Source organism: Chrysoperla carnea, chromosome 1 (assembly GCF_905475395.1).
Source record: "Chrysoperla carnea chromosome 1, inChrCarn1.1, whole genome shotgun sequence".
NCBI lineage: Eukaryota > Metazoa > Arthropoda > Insecta > Neuroptera > Chrysopidae > Chrysoperla > Chrysoperla carnea.
This window is the reverse complement of record NC_058337.1, coordinates 115,800,512-115,819,596: the sequence shown is the minus strand read 5'-3', so window position 1 is coordinate 115,819,596 and position 19,085 is coordinate 115,800,512. Positions and strand designations below refer to the sequence as shown.

The following is a 19,085-nucleotide window of genomic DNA, read 5'->3' as shown; positions in this document are numbered from 1 at the left end:
AACACCACTAGTGAATACACGAAAACTATTATATATCAAAACTTTTTACAAAAACCGTATGCTTTCCATTTTCATATGTGCAATATTTATCAAAAACTGAAAATCCAAAGTGGTAAAACGATACGGGAAAATTACGTTTCTGTAATTTTCCGGTAACAATTCATTGTCCGGTAACCATTAAAAATATCACAATATCACAAAAACAAGTTTACTGGTATTATAATATTAGTGTTATAGGAGCGTAGCTAGCAACGTGAAGAAAAAATTGATTTCAAGACGGCTGGATTTAAGATACTTTTTCTCAAAACTCTTGAAAACATTTCCAGCTCTTGGAACATTTAATTTTAATGGCTAAAGATTCTCAAATTACCCGATACAATTTTATTTTCCAACACAGCACCGGTTGGTATATCAATGCGATCACCGTGATTTGCAATAATAATCACTGTTCCCTTTAACGAGATTCGTCGTCCAAATGTCACATCACCCGAAACAGTTAAATGATCAAGTTCAACTAAATCCGGTATAGATTCAAAGCGTGATAAAAAATCTCGTACTTTAGAAAAATGATTTTCACCTAATTTAACAATAGGAGTCATTGTTGGGAAATTTCGTAGAGCGGACATATTAAGTGTACCATTACGACTTAATGTGTATAAATTACTCATAACCAACAATAAATCGGAGGTCGTTTTCACTGGTAAGAACCTACTTCGAGGCACATTAATTCCTATACTATTCTCGAAGGATTTCATTGCAGCTCCAACAGCGGTTTCGAGTTGTATCACATCCATTCCATTTGGCAAGGTTTTCGCATTTACAATAACTTCCAAATTTAATGCCATTGTTCCATTATTCGTTTTATCCGATTGCATTATCCGTTCTATCGCTGATAATTTTGCCCAAATATTGTTGGTATTAAAAAACTTAAATCGTTTAATCGATTTAAAGTCGTCTACATGTTCTTTCGGCACTTGCGCTATTTCCAATAAACGTAACTTGTTCTCATATTGAATTAGCGTCCCCCCTTTAACATCTGCACGTGTTTTATCCGTAACTTCCATAACAAATTCAGGACCATTTGTGGATATTGGATTTAGTAAATTTAAAATATTCAAATCGACAATTGCTCCTAAATTATCAATATTCGATAAAAAACAGAACGTTTTACCTTGTTCCAAAAATTTTTTCAACAACCCCGATCGATAGAAACTAATATAAAAATCTCCATGTCCAGGAGGATACCAAGCATCTGTGTCCTCAAAAACATTACAAGTCTTTGCAATTGGCAACAAAGTTTCACGATTTAACCGTGGATAACACGATTGGTTAAACGTATAAATCTCACAACGTAAACCTTTATATTTACGTATTACACGACGCGTATCGTCATGCGTATTAAACGAATTCATTAAAACTAAAGGTACATTCACATTATACGTATTATTAATATGTTCAATTTGTTGTACAGTTAGATCCAAAAATGTTAAATTATTTCGTACAGGAATCACTGATTTTGGTCCATAACATCCCATAGACGTACCCAAACCACCATTTAATTTAATTACTACTAATTTATCTAACATTCCATGAATTTTATTTGGATTCGGAGTTTTTAGCGCACCATATTCCATAATCGCATCATTCGGTAATTTTTGGATACGTTTCCAATCGATTGGAGATTCTTTATCGTGTAAAAATCGTTCAAATAATTTCATAAATCCATCCAACTCACTTTTTGTACTTCGCTTATCTTTAGCCGACTTCGAAAACAATTCATCTAAATCCTGTTGTAATTGATTTTGAGCAATACTTATGTCTCGCATTCCAACCGATCGAGGCGGTGATGCCAGAGAAGTGGAAATTTCTTGTTCATTTTCATCTTCATCACCATTTATTACTGGTTGCTGCATTGTCACTTTTTTTTAATACACTACTTTGAATTTGTACAGATAGTTTCGTGTCTGGCAGTGAACTAACTTTGTATAAAAAAGAGTCAACCATACCATCACATTGACGGTATAATGAGAGGTCAGTTTCTTTTTTAATTGTAGTGAAATTCACGCTATGATTAGCACAAAAACATATCACAGCATGGTCAATGTGTGTATGTCTATGTGTGTTTACAAAAAGGCGTTATTCAACTTTAATATAAATTTAATACAATCAAAATACGAAATTTGTCATTACTTAGATAAATAAGACTAATTGCTTCAAAAATATAACCACAAATTTGATCACATAATAATATTTTGACCATAATCAAATTTACACATTAAAGACTTCTTATATCTGTGGTCAAATCATTGGCAATGATGTCTTTCTTTTTTCACTTCTATGATTTCTAAAAAGTCTCTTGGATACCGAATCAAAACACGATTTAATACTGACTTATACGAGCTCATAGAATTTGTGAATTACCAGATCTAATAAATTAAGCTATTGTTGATTCGTTTAGATGTTAAGAAGGAAGACGAATTAAGAAACTAAACAGCTCAGTGATCTCTCGGTTTGAAAGTGAGCCGAAAAAAAAATTTCTGATTATTTCGAATTGGTTCTTGGCCGCTTCTGGCTCTGGCCCCGCTGGTTCCATTATAAATCCAGCCCTGGATCTAGTTGTGTTTTGGTTCCCGTTATCCACACTACTGTAAACTAAAATGTGAAAAATATCCCACATTGACGAAATTTTAAATACGAATATAATTTCGGGTATGGATTATAACATGTATTTCAATGCATCGTTGATTTTTCTTTGAAACATTTTGCTGCATATAAAACCAGAAATTAAAGACAACTTGTTTTTTTTATTTTGGTAACTACATGAAAGCAAGTGTATAGGAAATACTGGTGGCTATGTATGTTTTTTTTTTTTTTTGTGACATGGTTTTTTGTTACCTTTTTGGTTCGCTGGTTAAAAAGTTGAATACAATAATGACAACAAACTTTCCATATAGAATGAGTTTTTTTTAAACGATTAAAAAATTAGTTTTAAACTTTTCATTTCATTATTTTGTCATTTTAATAAAATGGAAGAAAAGCGAGAAAAAGGCTCACTTAGTGAAGATTCAGTATTTGACCATACTATTTTAAGTGAATATGAAATACATCCTAAACAGAAGCAGATTTAACACCCAAGGTTTTTCATGAGATTCTATGAATCCAAGAAACCATTCTTTTTTATAATTCATCGAGGTAACGATGTAAGAAATGTAAATAAAGCTATCAAGGAGTGTACGCACTAAAATCTTAATGCGGGAATATTTTTCTGTTGGTCTAAAAATAAAGCTTATGCTAAAGGTTTCAAGGTTTAAAGTACAAATCATAGCAGGAAAATTCTTTTTATAACAGGACATTTAAATTTCGCGGAGATACTTGAAAAAATATTAAATTCATTAGAGGGTAACGAAATTTTAAAGTAACAAATTTTACAATACTATACTTGTCACTCACAGATTTAGTTGTCACTCTACACACGGGCCGTGCCGAGTGACACGGCATAGCGCTTCAATCAATTGACCGATTTTTTATTATTAAAATTATAAATAAGATTCAACTTTTTATATTTTTTTAAGTTTAACTGTCTTAGAACATGTTTGGATATCATATTGTATGTATTTGAAATACCAAATACCTTTGTTTAAAAAAAAAAAAAACCTCTTTAAAATCAAGAATCAATTTTTTAACCGAGTTTTTTAGCAAACTGAGGTAAATACCCTACGCATGCATCACTGGGAGCATTTTTTAAATATGTTTCCTAGATGTGAATTTGGCTGCTACAATGTCGTTCTTTGACCATACCCTACATCTTACAAAAAATCATTTCTGCAATTCCATTGGATCATTTTCTTCTATTCAATATTGCATGCGGAGCCCCGCAAGCAGTTATATTTTCCTATAAAATTTAAAAAATGAGTTAATTTCTTTTTACTGCAGTAAACGAAACAAAAAATTGAAATTCTGATCAAAGTGACAAATATATCGTAAAATGAGTGCTTTTTTTAAGGAAATAAGAATGAAACTTATTTAAAATTGCATTTTCCATACTATTGTGTTATCATAATTACAGTTTTTTCTTTAATTTTTCAAAAATACTAGTACCTATGTATATAATTTTTATTCTCTTTATTATCTCGATATGTATGCATTTTTTTTAAGTATAATAACACAAAAATTTAATTAAAATTATAATTTCAAAGAACGGATATAACATTCAATATATTCATGATAAAGTTTTGAATATGATGTGACTTATTATTTTTCTCGTGAACTGTATAATGATACCACCTTCAGAATATCATAGTTGAATTTTAAAATATGCAACAAAATACAAAATCAAAGTGTAAATTTTCGTGGAAGCGGTGGGAACAAATTTATTAAAGTGTTACCGTTAGAAATTTAAATATTTACTTTTTTTACTGCAACATTGATCTAATGAGCACTTACAAATGTTTAAATGTAATTGTAAAATACTATGAAATGTTTTTTCTTACTTTGCAAATTACTCACACTAACTCTTATCAAACACCCCACGCTTTTTATATTAAATTCATTATTACCTTTCAAAATAATTTTTGTTTTTTTCTTTTCTTATATACAGTGTCATAATAATTGCTTTTTTTGTTTTTAGAATATATATTTTTTTAGTTTAAATGAATTTATTAATTTTAATCCAGTAAAAGGGAAAGTATAACCTACTATATAAGTAAGACAAAGATAGGAAACGGAATTAAACATATATATTTATATAAAGTTTAATATATATATATATATACTATAGATAATATGAAGTCACAAACAAAAACAAGAGTGACTCTTTATAATATCCTAAAACTTTATGAAAAGTGAATGGTTTATTTACTATTTAAATATTCCCAACACATTATATGATGTAAGTTCCCTCGGGAACTTAAATATGTACAACAGTAACAGTAGCACAGTAGTAGTAGGTCGTAGATATACTACAAACATACATACATAGGAGAAGAACATGTATATCCGGGGCTAGAACATTTATTTTGATCATATCATATCTCTTTTAATGTGCTTAAGAAACACAACATTTTCTAACCAAAGATGTCTGTGAAATGTTCTAAATTAATCACAGGTAAAACTTTTGTTAATTATTATTATTAACTTCCTATAGGGAAGCTCTTGTAATGGGTCCGAAAATTCAAATTGAAATTTTCATCATATCTTTATGTTTTATAGAAAGTCTAGCCTTTTAAATAGGCGGCTACATTCAACCAGTGACCTGAACGATATACAGCCATTAATTCAAACAGCATAATAAGTTGGATCAATAACGTCTAACTATTCGTCTATCCTAAACATTATAGCTTGGTACCTCCTTCTGCCACCTGGCGCTCAAACCCACACACTATCAATATGGCGTCGACTAGCAACATTATTGTTGGGGTTTCTTACAGTTTGATTGCGTTTACGGAAAAAAAGTTCAATGAAACAATGTAGTGACAAAAAGTTGGAACTAAGTATGGTACAATTAAAAATTATGGTTTTCACGGCAAGAGTTACAGTACTCAGATACAAACTATGGCGACGAAATTCCAGAAAGGCTAAGTTCTTTCGGTGGACAAGGATTCTAAAAGTCTAGTTGTAAGCCTACTGTGAAACAGTGTTACAAAAATAGATGTGCTTGATTGAAAAACAAAGTTGTCAACCCTGATAAGTCAGTTGATTAAAGCGTAACCAATTTCGTTCGCGGTACCTAGGGTAGCAGGTTCGTTCCCCCCGTCATAACAAAACCTTAATTTAATAAAAAGTTGTGATGGGATGGTGTAGTGATTGGTATATGCATGAAGAAGGTGCACTTAGTCTCTCAAAAAAGAACGAGAGGTGCCACGGAACACACGGTAGGAACTATATTATTTTCGTACCTTGGTAACTTATAAATGTAGCGCTTTCTTTTTTTATTTACAAGATATTTTCTTTCTTTTCTGAAAATTTAAGGTACTAAGTCAAATACATGCTTGATTTTTTAAAGAATTTAATCTTATAGCTACTTTTAGTTTTCACTGTATAAATTAATTGTAGTATTAGTAAAAAGACATACTTCTGATTTAGTAGTCAACCCAATATGTATATTACGTTTGGTTTGACCAGAATATTGATTATGGACATAACATAAAAATTTCATTGTTCTTTAAATTATCGCTGTTAGCTTTGACTTCAGATAACTGTCACAAATCAATTTTTTAAATGATAAATCATAAAATATTGACAAAAAATACAAATTGCTTGTTATAAAATATTTTTCTATTTTCTTAAAATTTATGCCAAGCTGAATCGATTGAAAAAGTTTTAGTTTCCTATTTAACCTACATGTCGGTTTTTGGTGTCGTTAATTTTGGTTTTACGTCCCAGCCTATATAACCTAACCTAATCTAGTCTAAAAACAAAAAAAATTCTTTGCGGGTCCAAATGCCATGCAAGTTTAACAAATAATATTTTAATTACGTATATGTAAAAAATCAAGTAAACAATAATTCCTATCCTGATCCTTTTTTTGGGTAATAATAAAATTTATAGAAATATTTACGAATATTTCTTTATTATAAAAAAAAAATTAATATAAATATTTATTTTCTGGGAAGTTGAAGATGTGAGCAATAAGGGTCGCATTCACATAAACAGTTTGTTACTTATTAAAATTAATAAACTAAAATGTATGTACTTTATCTACTTATAACAAACTGTTTCAAAATTAAACATACTAAACCATGAAAGTTAATCTGCTAAGTACTATCCAACATCTAGTGAATCATCCTAAAAAGCACTGGCGTTCAATTTTTAATTTATTTTATTGTCCTTTTTGTCCTTAATAATATGTAACCAATATTATAGTCTACGATCCTGACCTAGATTGACCTACCCTCATCGAGTTTCCTAATGAAATGAATATTTTATATAAGGTAATGTAAGCCACCACAAATATTAGTAGCAGAAACGAAGCAATGAAGTTCGATGAATTTGAACAGTTAGTCGGATTTGAATGCGGTTTTCGGCATTCGATTCGTTAATGATTAATGTCGAGCGTAAGGAGATTTTGTGACCTAAATTGATTTAAAATAAATTAAAAATATGCAATTTTTATAAATAATATGCATTTTATAATTGCATTTTAAGTTAATCATAAATATACTAAATTCACAATTCGGTTAATACTGATGAAAATGAGTCAGAATTGATCTTTTAGATAATTGGTGCTAAATTCTGTCGCAATATTCGTGTTCAGCTACACCAAAACCTCCCGAGTAACTTTGGACCAATTATATAACGAATTTCCTGAAAACTCCAGAGACGACGGGGATATCGTTTACCCGGGGCACTAGGTACCTCGGAGACAATTCAGCGACCTCAAAAACAATTACATTAGTGCGGAATTGAATGCGGAAAACCGCATTCAAATCCAACTTACTGTACAAATTTTTCGAACTTTGACCGTTTTTAGTGTTTTGTTTTTGTGACTATATCTGCAAGGCTTTGTATACTTATTAGATATTTAAATAAATTGTATTCAAAAATCCTCATCGAGTATCCGTAAATATTATTATTAGGTCATCTAAGTGAAAACAAGCAGATCTTAAGGTTTTAACGGCTTTAAATTTCAACAATTGAGCTTAAGATTTGCTTACTTTTCCTAAGACATATACCATCGTGTTTGCAATATTAGGGGGTAAATTACTACTCTTTTCTCAATTATTGAACTTCAACTGGCGACAACTCTAATATTTGCCTGCTGCAAAAACTATGATATATATCGAAATTTGCTCCTAATTTCCCCAAGTTCTAACCGAATCCGTAACCAAAATTTGATCCTCTTTTTTTTGGAAACATTCCTAAATAAGACATGAAACATCAATGTTTATTTTGGTGATGTTAACAAGAAATAAAGGATTTTTTGAATTTTTTAGACAAATTAGATCCAATATGAACAATTTCAGCATTTTTTAAAATTGTCCAAAGCATTTGGTTCTGATTTATCTCGTTATTATATTTAGAAAAAATTTAATTCAAAATGATTTTCAAGATACAAGGTTGTACTTGTACTAAAAAGTAGAAAATATTTTTTCTCATGACTCACTCATACATAACGATTAGTAAAAGCGGGACGCGCTCGATTTAAAATATTAAGGATGATTAGAAGAAGTTATAAAAATAAAGTTTTACTTGTTCCAAAAATTTTTCCCTGGTTTTATCTACAAAAATACTTTTGCGCCATAAATATTCAATAATAACAAAAATAGATGATTAGGCTAAAATTTAAACACCCAAAATATGAATATCGATAACAAGATAAAACTATAAATAATTTATTTATATTTATTTTATTTTATAAAATGATATTTTAATTAACGTTAAATTTCTCCTGCTCCATACAAATGTTTGTTTGTAGTTCATTAGATAGATTATAAGATAACAATAAATTGAAATGGTAAATTTGGATATCAGCAAAAATAAATATTATAAACTTTTATTTATATTATCAATATCATGGAATATATATATATTTAGGGGTTAATCATTTATTTATAACCAAACCACCTTTGGCACTTCAAATTATTATTATCACTATAAATAAATATTCATTTTTACATCGAATATGGTAAGATACAGTACCCAGTGTTTCTCGCCAAATATTGATACTATTTTTATTGAAATAAGGGTATTTTATAAGCATGCAAGTAGGCAGAAGGCTGATTGTCAATGTCGTTTTATTGTCGAATAAACTTAAAATAAAAATTTTTTTCGAAAAAAGTACACAAATTATTCCAGTTTTAAACAAAACGTTAAACATTGAAGAGGTAAAATTTTAAAAATGCCAAGCGAAGTGATACATTGAATTGATACATGGTAATATGTATGCACTAAACTTTAGAATTATATTTTTTTTAATGGAATACCAAGTATAGGTAAGCGAAGTTTGGGTGGGAAAAAGAAGTCTCATTCACTCATAGTCTTTAAAAATACCAAAGAAGTCATTTACTGGACTCTCAAAGTAGTAATTCATGTAGGAAAAACTTGTACGGTTACTATTGATTTACTTTCATATATTCTAAGAGAGTAAACGAATACATTTTGAAAAGTGTCCTTCCAAGTTTAATCAGTGAGGATCTAGGTACATAAGAGTGTGAGCTATATTACATTATGATGTTGTACTATGGCTCACATCCATGTAGTCTGATCTCCTACATTTTGTCGATAATTATTCAAATTTTAAATTCTAAAAAACTACATAATTTTGAAGAATGTCAGTGCTGCAAACAGAAACAATTTCCATTGGGATATAATAAATGCTTTGCTTTGAAAAACACATAAATTTAAATTTGGACACCAGGTAATATATCTTCCCCTATCTTTCTGTTTGATAATAATAATAATGCTAACAAAAATTAACAAAGAGCACGATAGATTTGTTCTTTGAATATTTATCATAGATTAAAATAAGTTGAAGAGAATTTGCGGGCTAGTTTCTTCTTATGATTCATTGGTTTTTTTGTTTTACTGCTAGAAATCTTCCGCCTATCATTTGGCAACATATGCTTTCGTGTACTTTATTTATTAACCTTCTTAAGAAAGCTCTAAAGTGAAATATATTCTAATTTAAAAAAGACTTTTCGAAAAGCATATTGCAAACAGTACTAAACAAAAGTTTTTTTTATTTAAAAAAATAAAGAAAAAAAAAAGAAAAACTTTCCTATTTATGATTTATACTAAATATTTACTACTTAAAAAAAACTAGAATAAAACAAATTTTGAAATAAGAAAAACACAAACATTTATATGATTCCCCAAAATGTCCGATGTTAAGAGACATTATATGGATATCATATATTTTCATGAAAAAAAAACTTTATAAATTTAAACTTTTCGTCAGTTATGTTTTAATCTTTACGATAATCATAAAATCAATTGATATAAAGAAATCATACAGGTATTTTCACGGAGTTAGTTGAATTTTTTTCAATATACATATACAGTGTGTTCATTTAAGATGAAGACATCCTCACACTTTCGTCATTTATAGTAATATCGATTTGAAAATTTGCACAGTAATATATAGCGGGGTAGGTTACAATTTTTAAGATAGTTAACAGAAACCTGAACCTTAAACTCAGCCTACTTCAAATTGACAAATAAGGGAAAAGTTCTTAAAATTTTGCCTAGCTCCAGATGGGCAGCTGCCCTGGCCTGTTAACCGCTATTCGCACCGTGCGAGTTTTATTTCAGGGGTTTCAATAGTAATAATACACTACTTTATTAACACAATAGTTTTTTTTTAATGTAAGTTTACATTCAAAATTTAATACTAATTTCTAGCAAATTTAAATAAGTTTTTATGTTAATTTTATAGGATAACAGCGCTACGATCGATTTAGTTGAACCCACCACCAACTATGCTAACAACGAATAGCTTACATCGTACAAGTACCTCGTAGTTTTCAACAGGTTGCAAAATATTTTTATATTGTACAAAATGTATGATTATTCTTTTTGAAATTTATAAAAAAAAAAATGAAAACAGTGATAAATGACACCCAAGCCATTATGGAAAAACAAAAGAAAATAGTGTATATATATGTACATACATAGAACCTGTATAGGAAGTAAACAGGTAAGGTAGATTCCTATATATATCCCCATTATTATTACTAGAGCATCATGTACCTTGACATTCCCTTTTAATATGAACAATTCCCACATTGAATTGGCTTGTGCATATAAATATTATAACCTTTAGTATGAAATGAATGTATATTTACGTTTTTAAGACCTTATAATAATAATACGTGTTCTATTAGCTTTCTATTATTGTGATTATTTTGTTCATAAATTATAAATAATTTTTCACATTTTATTTCACTATTTCTAAACATGAACAGTGATCTTTAAAAATAGGGAACATCTATCTTTGTGAGGTATGCATAATACAATCGTCAGTTATTTTTATACCATGTATATATGAAATATATCATAATATATTAAGTTCAGTCCCAAGTTTGTAACGCTTACAAATATTGATGCTACGGCCAAAATTTTGGTATAGGTGTTCATGAAATCACCTAATTAGTCCCTTTTCGGTTGTCTGTCCGTCTATCCGTCTGTCGGTTGTCTACCCGTCTGTCTGTCAACACGATAACTCAAAAACGAAAAAATCCCTTTAAAAAAATCGAGAAAAACGCAAAAAAAAATTTTGTTTTGGCATTTGATGAAACTTGGTACATGGGGTAATTTTGATCCAAAAAGTATAAAAATCAGGTTAATTTAATGATTGGACGCAAAGTTTCTGAGATATCGCAATATTTTGTTCGATTTTAGTCCATATCTCAAAAACTATTCGACCAGTCATCAAATGCACCCGATTTTTTGTACTTTTTGGGTCAAAATTACCTTATATACTGAGTTTTATCGAAATTGGAGATAAACAAAATTTCTCGATTTTTTGCAATTTTTTTAATGTACCCCTTCGAAAAAATCGAGAAATCCGCAAAAGAAATTTTGTTTTGAAATTTGATAAAATTCAGTGGATGGGGTAATTTTGATCACAAAGTTTAAAAATCAGGTAAAAATCCATAATATTATGAACAAAAGGAAGAATAAGTGAGGACTAGAACTTGATATGATTTATTAATATATTATGGAATGTTATCTGCGCTTCCACCATCAAAGAATTTTCAGTTAATCGTTATTCCTGAAGATTCTGATCAGGGTAGTCTGCCAAACTCATTAAATTATTGTATTGTGTCATCGGTCCTTGACAAGTTTCAATTCATTCCAACGTTTTGAATTGGGTGAAAATCACGTTCAAAGATTCCGTTACAAAGATACCAAGCTAATAAAAGCGTGTTAAGACTGTGCGAGGAAGCACACTATTAAACACAGCAATCTTAACCTCTCTCAGGTGCCGGATGAACTTCATCCCCATTTAATTTCAATAAGAAAAAAAAATCTAAAATTAAATCATCTTGATAAAGATTTATTTGAAAGAACTTTGATACATATGTGATTAAGGACACCCAATACACTAAGTACAGATTAGAATATTATCAACTTAAACCATTCATTCACACAGTGGTAAAAAGAAAAATAACAATAAAAACATATACCACTACTGTGTATTATTCACATACGATTTCCACACACACTAATCTTTTATCTAACCATTTTGTTTGGGTTATTCTTTCTCACATTCATATCCCTATACGCTTAGCTCAGACACCACACCATTGCATTGTTCTCACAATGGAAAATAAACACACAAACAAACATACAAACATTACTGGTAGTATAATGTGATGAAATGAGATCGACCGACCATACATAAACATATACAAACAAACCACCGCATAAGAACTGTCAATAAAATTACATTTTACATCAAAAACAATGATATTTTTTATTATCTCTTTGTGTTGTTTTGTTTGTATTGACAGTGTTAGATCGTGAGCCCATAATAAGTGAAAGGATATATTGGACACAAACATGACCAGTCCTGCGATGATAATACCCAGGTGTAGTCATAAATAAAAAGCACGGACGAAAACTTGACGAATTCTTAGTTTCACTTGATTTGATTTTGTAAATACAGTACACCCGCAGTAATCCGGCCCCTGTCTAATCCGGCACACCTTGTAGTCCGACATAACTATAACGGTAATTACAATGCAGATTTCTTATAAATACATGAATTCTTCGTGGCTGAAATTAGAAAATCTTAATCACTTTGATATGTAATTTGTCGGATTACAAGGCATTCTTTTTCAAAAAGTTCCGGATTACAAGGAGATTTGTGGCAGTACTCTATAGTCCGACAAATTCGATAATTCGACATTACCTTGCAAAACGTTTGTCGGATTATCGCGGGTCCACTGTATATGATAACTTTCTTGGTTATTTCATTTACAATTAAAGCACCGATCTGTTTATACTCCAAAACGTTAAGCAGCTTAGTTACATTTAAATCACTAAACATGAAAGGGAGTATTATTTTTTTTTCCTATCGTATATATTAACCTTGTTTACCCCTTCGATTACCCCAAATTTTCTGCCTTTTATTTCTGCGCATTGTGTCTTCAACTATCTTTTTATACCCTGTATATATGAAATATATATCAAGGTATACTAAATTTAGTCCCAAGTTTGTAAAGCTTAAAAATATTGATGCTAAGAACAAAATTTTGGTATAGGTGCTTATAAAATCACCTAAGTAGTCCATTTCCGGTTGTGCGTCTGTCTGTTTTTCTGTCTGTCCCCCGTCTATCAACACAGTAAATCAAAAACAAAAAGACGGATCAACAGGAAATTTATATATCGTGCAGAGGACGAAAAAAGTGACGCTGAGTTCGTAAATGTGCAACATAGGTCAAGGTCTTGAGTCTGTAGGACCCATCTTGTAAGCCCTTAGAGATAGAATAAAAAATATAAAAAATGTTTCTTCTAAATAAATTAACAATTTTTTTTAAGAACTTTTTCGTAATCATCACTGTTTATCACTGTTTATCCGAGAAGGGCAAATAAGGACAAAACTTATAAGTCGGTTTTATCTATAAGAGATAGGCAGTTGAAAATTTGTAGGTAGCTTCAACTAGTGGTCTTGTGAAAGATTCTCGAAAAACGAAAAAAATGCTGGAAAATACTTTCATTTTTCCAAAACTAAAACAAATGGCGACCGAAAGGTCTCCATAATTGTGTTAGCTTTTAAAACTATTCATTAAAACTAATGCAAGCACTGACATTCAAAACTTTCTATACTGGGTATTACAATAATTAACTCTGTCAAATTCGATTTTCATATATTCGGCACTCGATTCACGATCAAAGCCTCATTTTTCCTCAATACCAAACTATCCTTTATCAGTACCTTGATATACTTGGCGGACAAATAATATTTTTAAAAAAACTTCGCTTCATTTTGAGCTCACGACCTATGTTGCTAGTAGAAGACCATGTGTGCGCTGTAGAAAGGAACTTATCATTATGGTTAGATTATTATTATGTCTGTAAATAACATTATACTGTTTCTATTTGTATAAGTACCTCATCCCCTTAAGTATTTATTCATTCCATGTTGATTTATAAAAAAATACATGTAATAATAAAAGAAATGAATCGAAATAATATATTATTATAGAAGATGAAACATAAATTTATTTATATTGCTTACCAAATAGTAAACACTGCAAATTTTACCTCTAATTTAATACACTTTGTTGTCAATATTTTATGGAAATGTAGATGCGGCAATGTTTCTACTCCTCGCACTGTGGTCAAGAATTCACTTATTGAGTTTCCTATGTCTGTACAACTCTATCCAAACTTTGTGTTTTTGCGTGTATGTTTTGTAAAAATTTGATTTATCGATTTATATTCTAAAATAAGATGATATTATCAAAAATTTTCAAAAACATTGAATTTTATACCATTGATACTATGGTCTCTGAATATGTCATATTTTGGTCAGTGAATTAGAGATGGAATATTTTCGGTTCTGTTTTTAACAAATAGATCTTTTTAACCTAATCACTTGTAGTCAGTAAAATAAATTTTATAAATATTGTGTTCCATTGATTTTATAAAGAAGATATGAATACCAGATCCGGTATGGTCTAGTGGCTAGGATACCTGGCTCTCACCCAGGAGGCTCGGGTTCGATTCCCGGTACCGGAATTTTTTTATTTTTATTAAAAATATTTTTTGTTTCAATCAATTGCATTGTTATTATGATACTCTACGCAATTATAGACATATTATCTTTGTTATTTTCCTATGTGACCTAAAGATTTAACCCGCTGGAAGGGAAATTTTTGTAGTCAAATGTTACCCGCTTCTTTCAAGAATAATTTTTAGACAATGTTGAAAGTATCATTGATTACTGATGATAAAATTTATGAAATGATATACAGATCCGATATGGTCTAGTGGCTAGGATACCTGGCTTTCACCCAGGAGGCTCGGGTTCGATTCCCGGTATCGGAAATTTTTTATTTTTAAATTATAATTCTGGCTGCAGAACATTCGATTTATTGATTTATTTTCAGAACATTTCTTTTTTGATATATTTGACATTTACCATAATACACCCGTGGGGTTGGTCTGGTCCTTGAGTTCCACACGAATGTTATGAAATTCTTTTCGGATCGTATTGCCGTTAATACGCTTTGTCAGGCATACATACATGTCACACACACATCACTGATATTCCCATATAATAGATACTATATAAATGCCCTTACGGGTAAACAGTGACGTTTACGAAAAAATTTATTAGAAACATTTTGACATTTAAACTTTTGTTCTATTTCTAACGATTTTCTACGGACGCAAGACCCAATTTACCTATGTTGCTCATTTACGAATTCAACCTCATATTTTACGTCCTGAGCATGAAGCTTATAAGCAGGAGAACGATCGCTATAGAAAATATTGTCCCCGAAATATGGATAAAATAAGTGAGGCGCTGCGACCGCTAAAAAGTATCAATAAAGGCGGGCTGTTGTGCGCTAATTTGAAATGATATATCAATTTGTACATTATGCAACTAACTTCATCCACTTCGCAGATACTACTTCTTGATGACAGCGCAGCGCGGCTGGTGGCTTAAAAATTAACTATAAATTCTACAAATTTTCAGGGACAGGTGCGCTAATGCTTTAGTACATAGCGATCTTTCTCCTTCTTTATAACCTTCATGGTCCTGAGCACGCTGTAAAAATGCAGCTTGATATCTTTTTTGGTTTTTCGGGCGGACAACTGAAAATGCACTAATTCAGTGATTATATGAATACCTGTGCCAAAATTTGGTTCGTATTATCAATATATTTAAACGTTACAAACTTGGAGCTAAATTTAGTATACCTTGATATATTTCAAATATACTTAGTATAACTAGAACATGCAACAAGAAGTAAGATTCCTAGATGGAATTTATAGTGGCATCTATTAACAGAAAAAATGTCTATTTGGTTTGAAGATAGGATAAAATCAAATTCAACAAAACACTTGAATATTAATCAATATTACAAACAATTGTTAAAATATTTTCAAGGCATTCTAACAATCTATTAACTTCCAAACAAAACTTAGTTTCTGGACATCTATTGCAGCATAGACAAACTTTTCTTTAGAAAAATACGTTTTTCTTCTTAGAGTATTTGAATTGTGGTTGATATCCACTTCTTGAAGTAATTAATTAGCATATATGTCGCTTCATTATTTTGCTATTGGCCTCAAAAAACAATATTTAAAATTTTCGATGAGTAATATTAATTAATTTTTCAAATGAATATAGAAATAAATATATGAATTAAATAATATTCCTCTTAATTTATAACAATAATACAATAATAATTCATAAATTATTATGCAACAACCATTGCCTGTACAAAGCTTTATTAATTTAGCATTGAATTATTAATAAATTAATTTTACAATTCCACACTATGGCGGGTATAAAGAAAAATATTTGAGGAGTATGCGCAATTATAAAATTTAGAAAAAAAATTATGAAAAAATAATGATATAAGAACTAGCGACAAAGTTGATTTCAGATTAATGGATTTTGGATACACCTGGCAACTGAGATCAAGCGGTTGCGTTTACTGTGTTTATTGGTCTACGTTCCCAAAAAGCTTCGAATATTCTTGATTTTAAAATCATTTTTAGACTATTTTTTCTAAATCATTGTTCATGTCATGTTTTTGCATTTCTCGATCCAGCGTTAGTTAAATCAGCCGCTCTCAGAGGTGAGACATACTTCATAAATTTTTAAGATAAATAAAGAAAGATATAGCCGAAATTCAGCCGGCTTAAAATAAACTCTCGGCAATGATGCTTAACTCTTAACTATCGAACCATAACAAGTGAAAAATTTTCACACAAAAAAAGTATACCTAATACTAATGAATTCGTAAATAATTTTTTCACAAATCTATATGTTTAATACACTAACTTGCGCTTCCACCATAAATTAAGTAGAAAAACTTGGCTATATAAATGAAATGTGTCAAATAATATAATTAATTTTTAAATGGATTTGTCGATCTACGCTCCTGATAAAATATACTTTTAATTGAATAATTAAATTAATGCGCAAATCGCGTATATAAAATATTATATTTTTATCTTACTTAAATACATACTTTGTTCACTCACTTAAGATAGCCTTCCTTTTACACCAAATCTCAGTTCAAATGATTTAGGTTTGTTTTTAATAAAAAGCTGTGTTAAAAAAAATTACTCTTAAAAGTTAAAATAAACAAGAATACCTAATTAAAAATCAGTTATAAATAGAAAAATAAACTACAAAGTAGAATATAATCAATTCTATCTTTTTTTTTTTGTGGTCGAGTTTTTGAAAGACTTGCTTCTCCCCTTTTCGTGCATTCAAATAAAAGAGTGTACTTCAAAAATTTTTTCATTTGATGCTAAAAACAAACCTATGTTCCCTCCATCACTTTTGTATTACAGTAGAGTCTCGATAATCGGGTCTCAATCAAAACCAGGGGATTGTTAGAGTTGAATCCGATTACTGGGATTGTACAGCATATGTAATGTATGTTTTTAAGCGATACTGTAAATACGATATTGTGCTTTTTGAATCATAAAAATAATCATATTAGATGTATATACAAACAAACAATATCATTTTTGATTGCGAGAAAGTGGTATGGAAAGTCTGGGTGATTATCGAGTGTTCCGATTATCGTGACTCTACGTTATTTTTTTTACACCCAACATAGTTCTATTTCTTCGTGTTGTTGACCTACATTAGGTGGAAATAATTGTATACAATTTAAGGTGAATTTGGTCCTAGTTTCTACCACATTAGTTTGATAAAGCTCGCGTTAAGTTCCAAGACCGATTAAACCATGATATTCGACAAGTTTCTACTCGCTTAGAGTATGGTATGGCCTCTTTGGGAACTGTCCGATGCTCCTGAGAGAGAAATAAGAGATAAGAGCCAATCTTAGTTGGAAGCAAGAAGGAACTTGAGTGCAAGACAGATATGGCCAGAGTACAATCATAGGCGTTTCAAACATCTTATCTGGCTTCAAAAGGTCTGCCCAGCAACACAACTGAATTATTGCAGAAGCTGTTACAGTGGGGAGAAAGAAGAAGCGTTACCTCATCTTCTCTGACAATGGCCAACTCTTCCCATGAGAAAATGGACTCACTTCAGTCAGCCATTCTTTGACAGCCTTTCCAATCTGAAGCCCGTCGACAAAAACCAACCACATCAAAGCAGAAAGCCCTCTTTTCCTAACATAGCCTAACCACAGTGTGGCAACTTATACTGACACGCGCCGATGGAACTAATACAAATGGAAAGCAGCTCTCATACATGGTGTTTATAACTCAATTTAGTAAACAAACATTTTATTTGTATTATGATTATAATAATTATTTAGTTGCTTTATAATAGGCGTGTGCTCAGGCTGTCCTCGGGCTGTATATTCTAGATTATATAGATTCATCTATCTCTCATTTATTATTGTTGTTATGATTCACTTCATGTTAATTGACTTTCTATCTAATAAAAATCAAACACCATCCATCCATTTTCCTTCTATGTAATGAATCGCGAAACGTGTACGTATGTATATGTCTTTATATGAATGTAAACAAACATATACCTACTTGAATTTTCTCATTAAAAACGTTTACATTTCATTATTTTGACAACGATTTAATATATTTAAGTTGACAATGATTTGTATACAAAATTATCCTGCGTTTTTTTTATTTATTTTGTTTACATAAAAACATAACAATACAAGAATTGTTTATTTACATAAAATAATTTTTAGGTTAAAATATCAACAAAAACAGAGGCATTTTCGTTTATTTTTTACTTATTCATTAAATGCCTACAATAAAAGAATATTTGTAATACAGAACTTTTTTTTTTCTCGAAAGTTTCGAAAAACAGACTTGTTTAATTCTTTTTTCATGTAATTTTACAATTGAAAATGGTTTTTCCTAACTATAAATTCAAACGGCAATGACGTCAACACATCGTTTATAGCAACGCCACCGCACGGAGAAATGATAAAATAACATGAAGAATG

The 19,085-nt window shown here is 30.2% G+C and overlaps 1 protein-coding gene and 2 non-coding genes across 3 annotated transcripts; 2 read left to right on the top strand and 1 right to left on the bottom strand.

The window, feature by feature from the left end:
• Positions 1 to 344: 344 nt before the first annotated feature.
• Positions 345 to 1,913, bottom strand: LOC123293777 (UTP--glucose-1-phosphate uridylyltransferase-like). The gene has a single exon (XM_044874689.1). It carries the CDS (start codon positions 1,911 to 1,913, stop codon positions 345 to 347), a length of 1,569 nt encoding a protein of 522 aa, XP_044730624.1.
• A 12,700-nt stretch (positions 1,914 to 14,613) lies between these two features.
• Trnae-cuc lies at positions 14,614 to 14,685 on the top strand. Its single transcript has one exon. It is a non-coding gene; the product is annotated as a tRNA-Glu (tRNA).
• Positions 14,686 to 14,922: 237 nt separating this feature from the next.
• Trnae-uuc lies at positions 14,923 to 14,994 on the top strand. The gene has a single exon. It is a non-coding gene; the product is annotated as a tRNA-Glu (tRNA).
• Positions 14,995 to 19,085: the final 4,091 nt, after the last annotated feature.

Bases quoted from the DNA above. Each gene is read 5' to 3' on its own strand.
- LOC123293777 (XM_044874689.1), bottom strand. From the start codon at position 1,913: ATGCAGCAACCAGTAATAAATGGTGATGAAGATGAAAATGAACAAGAA.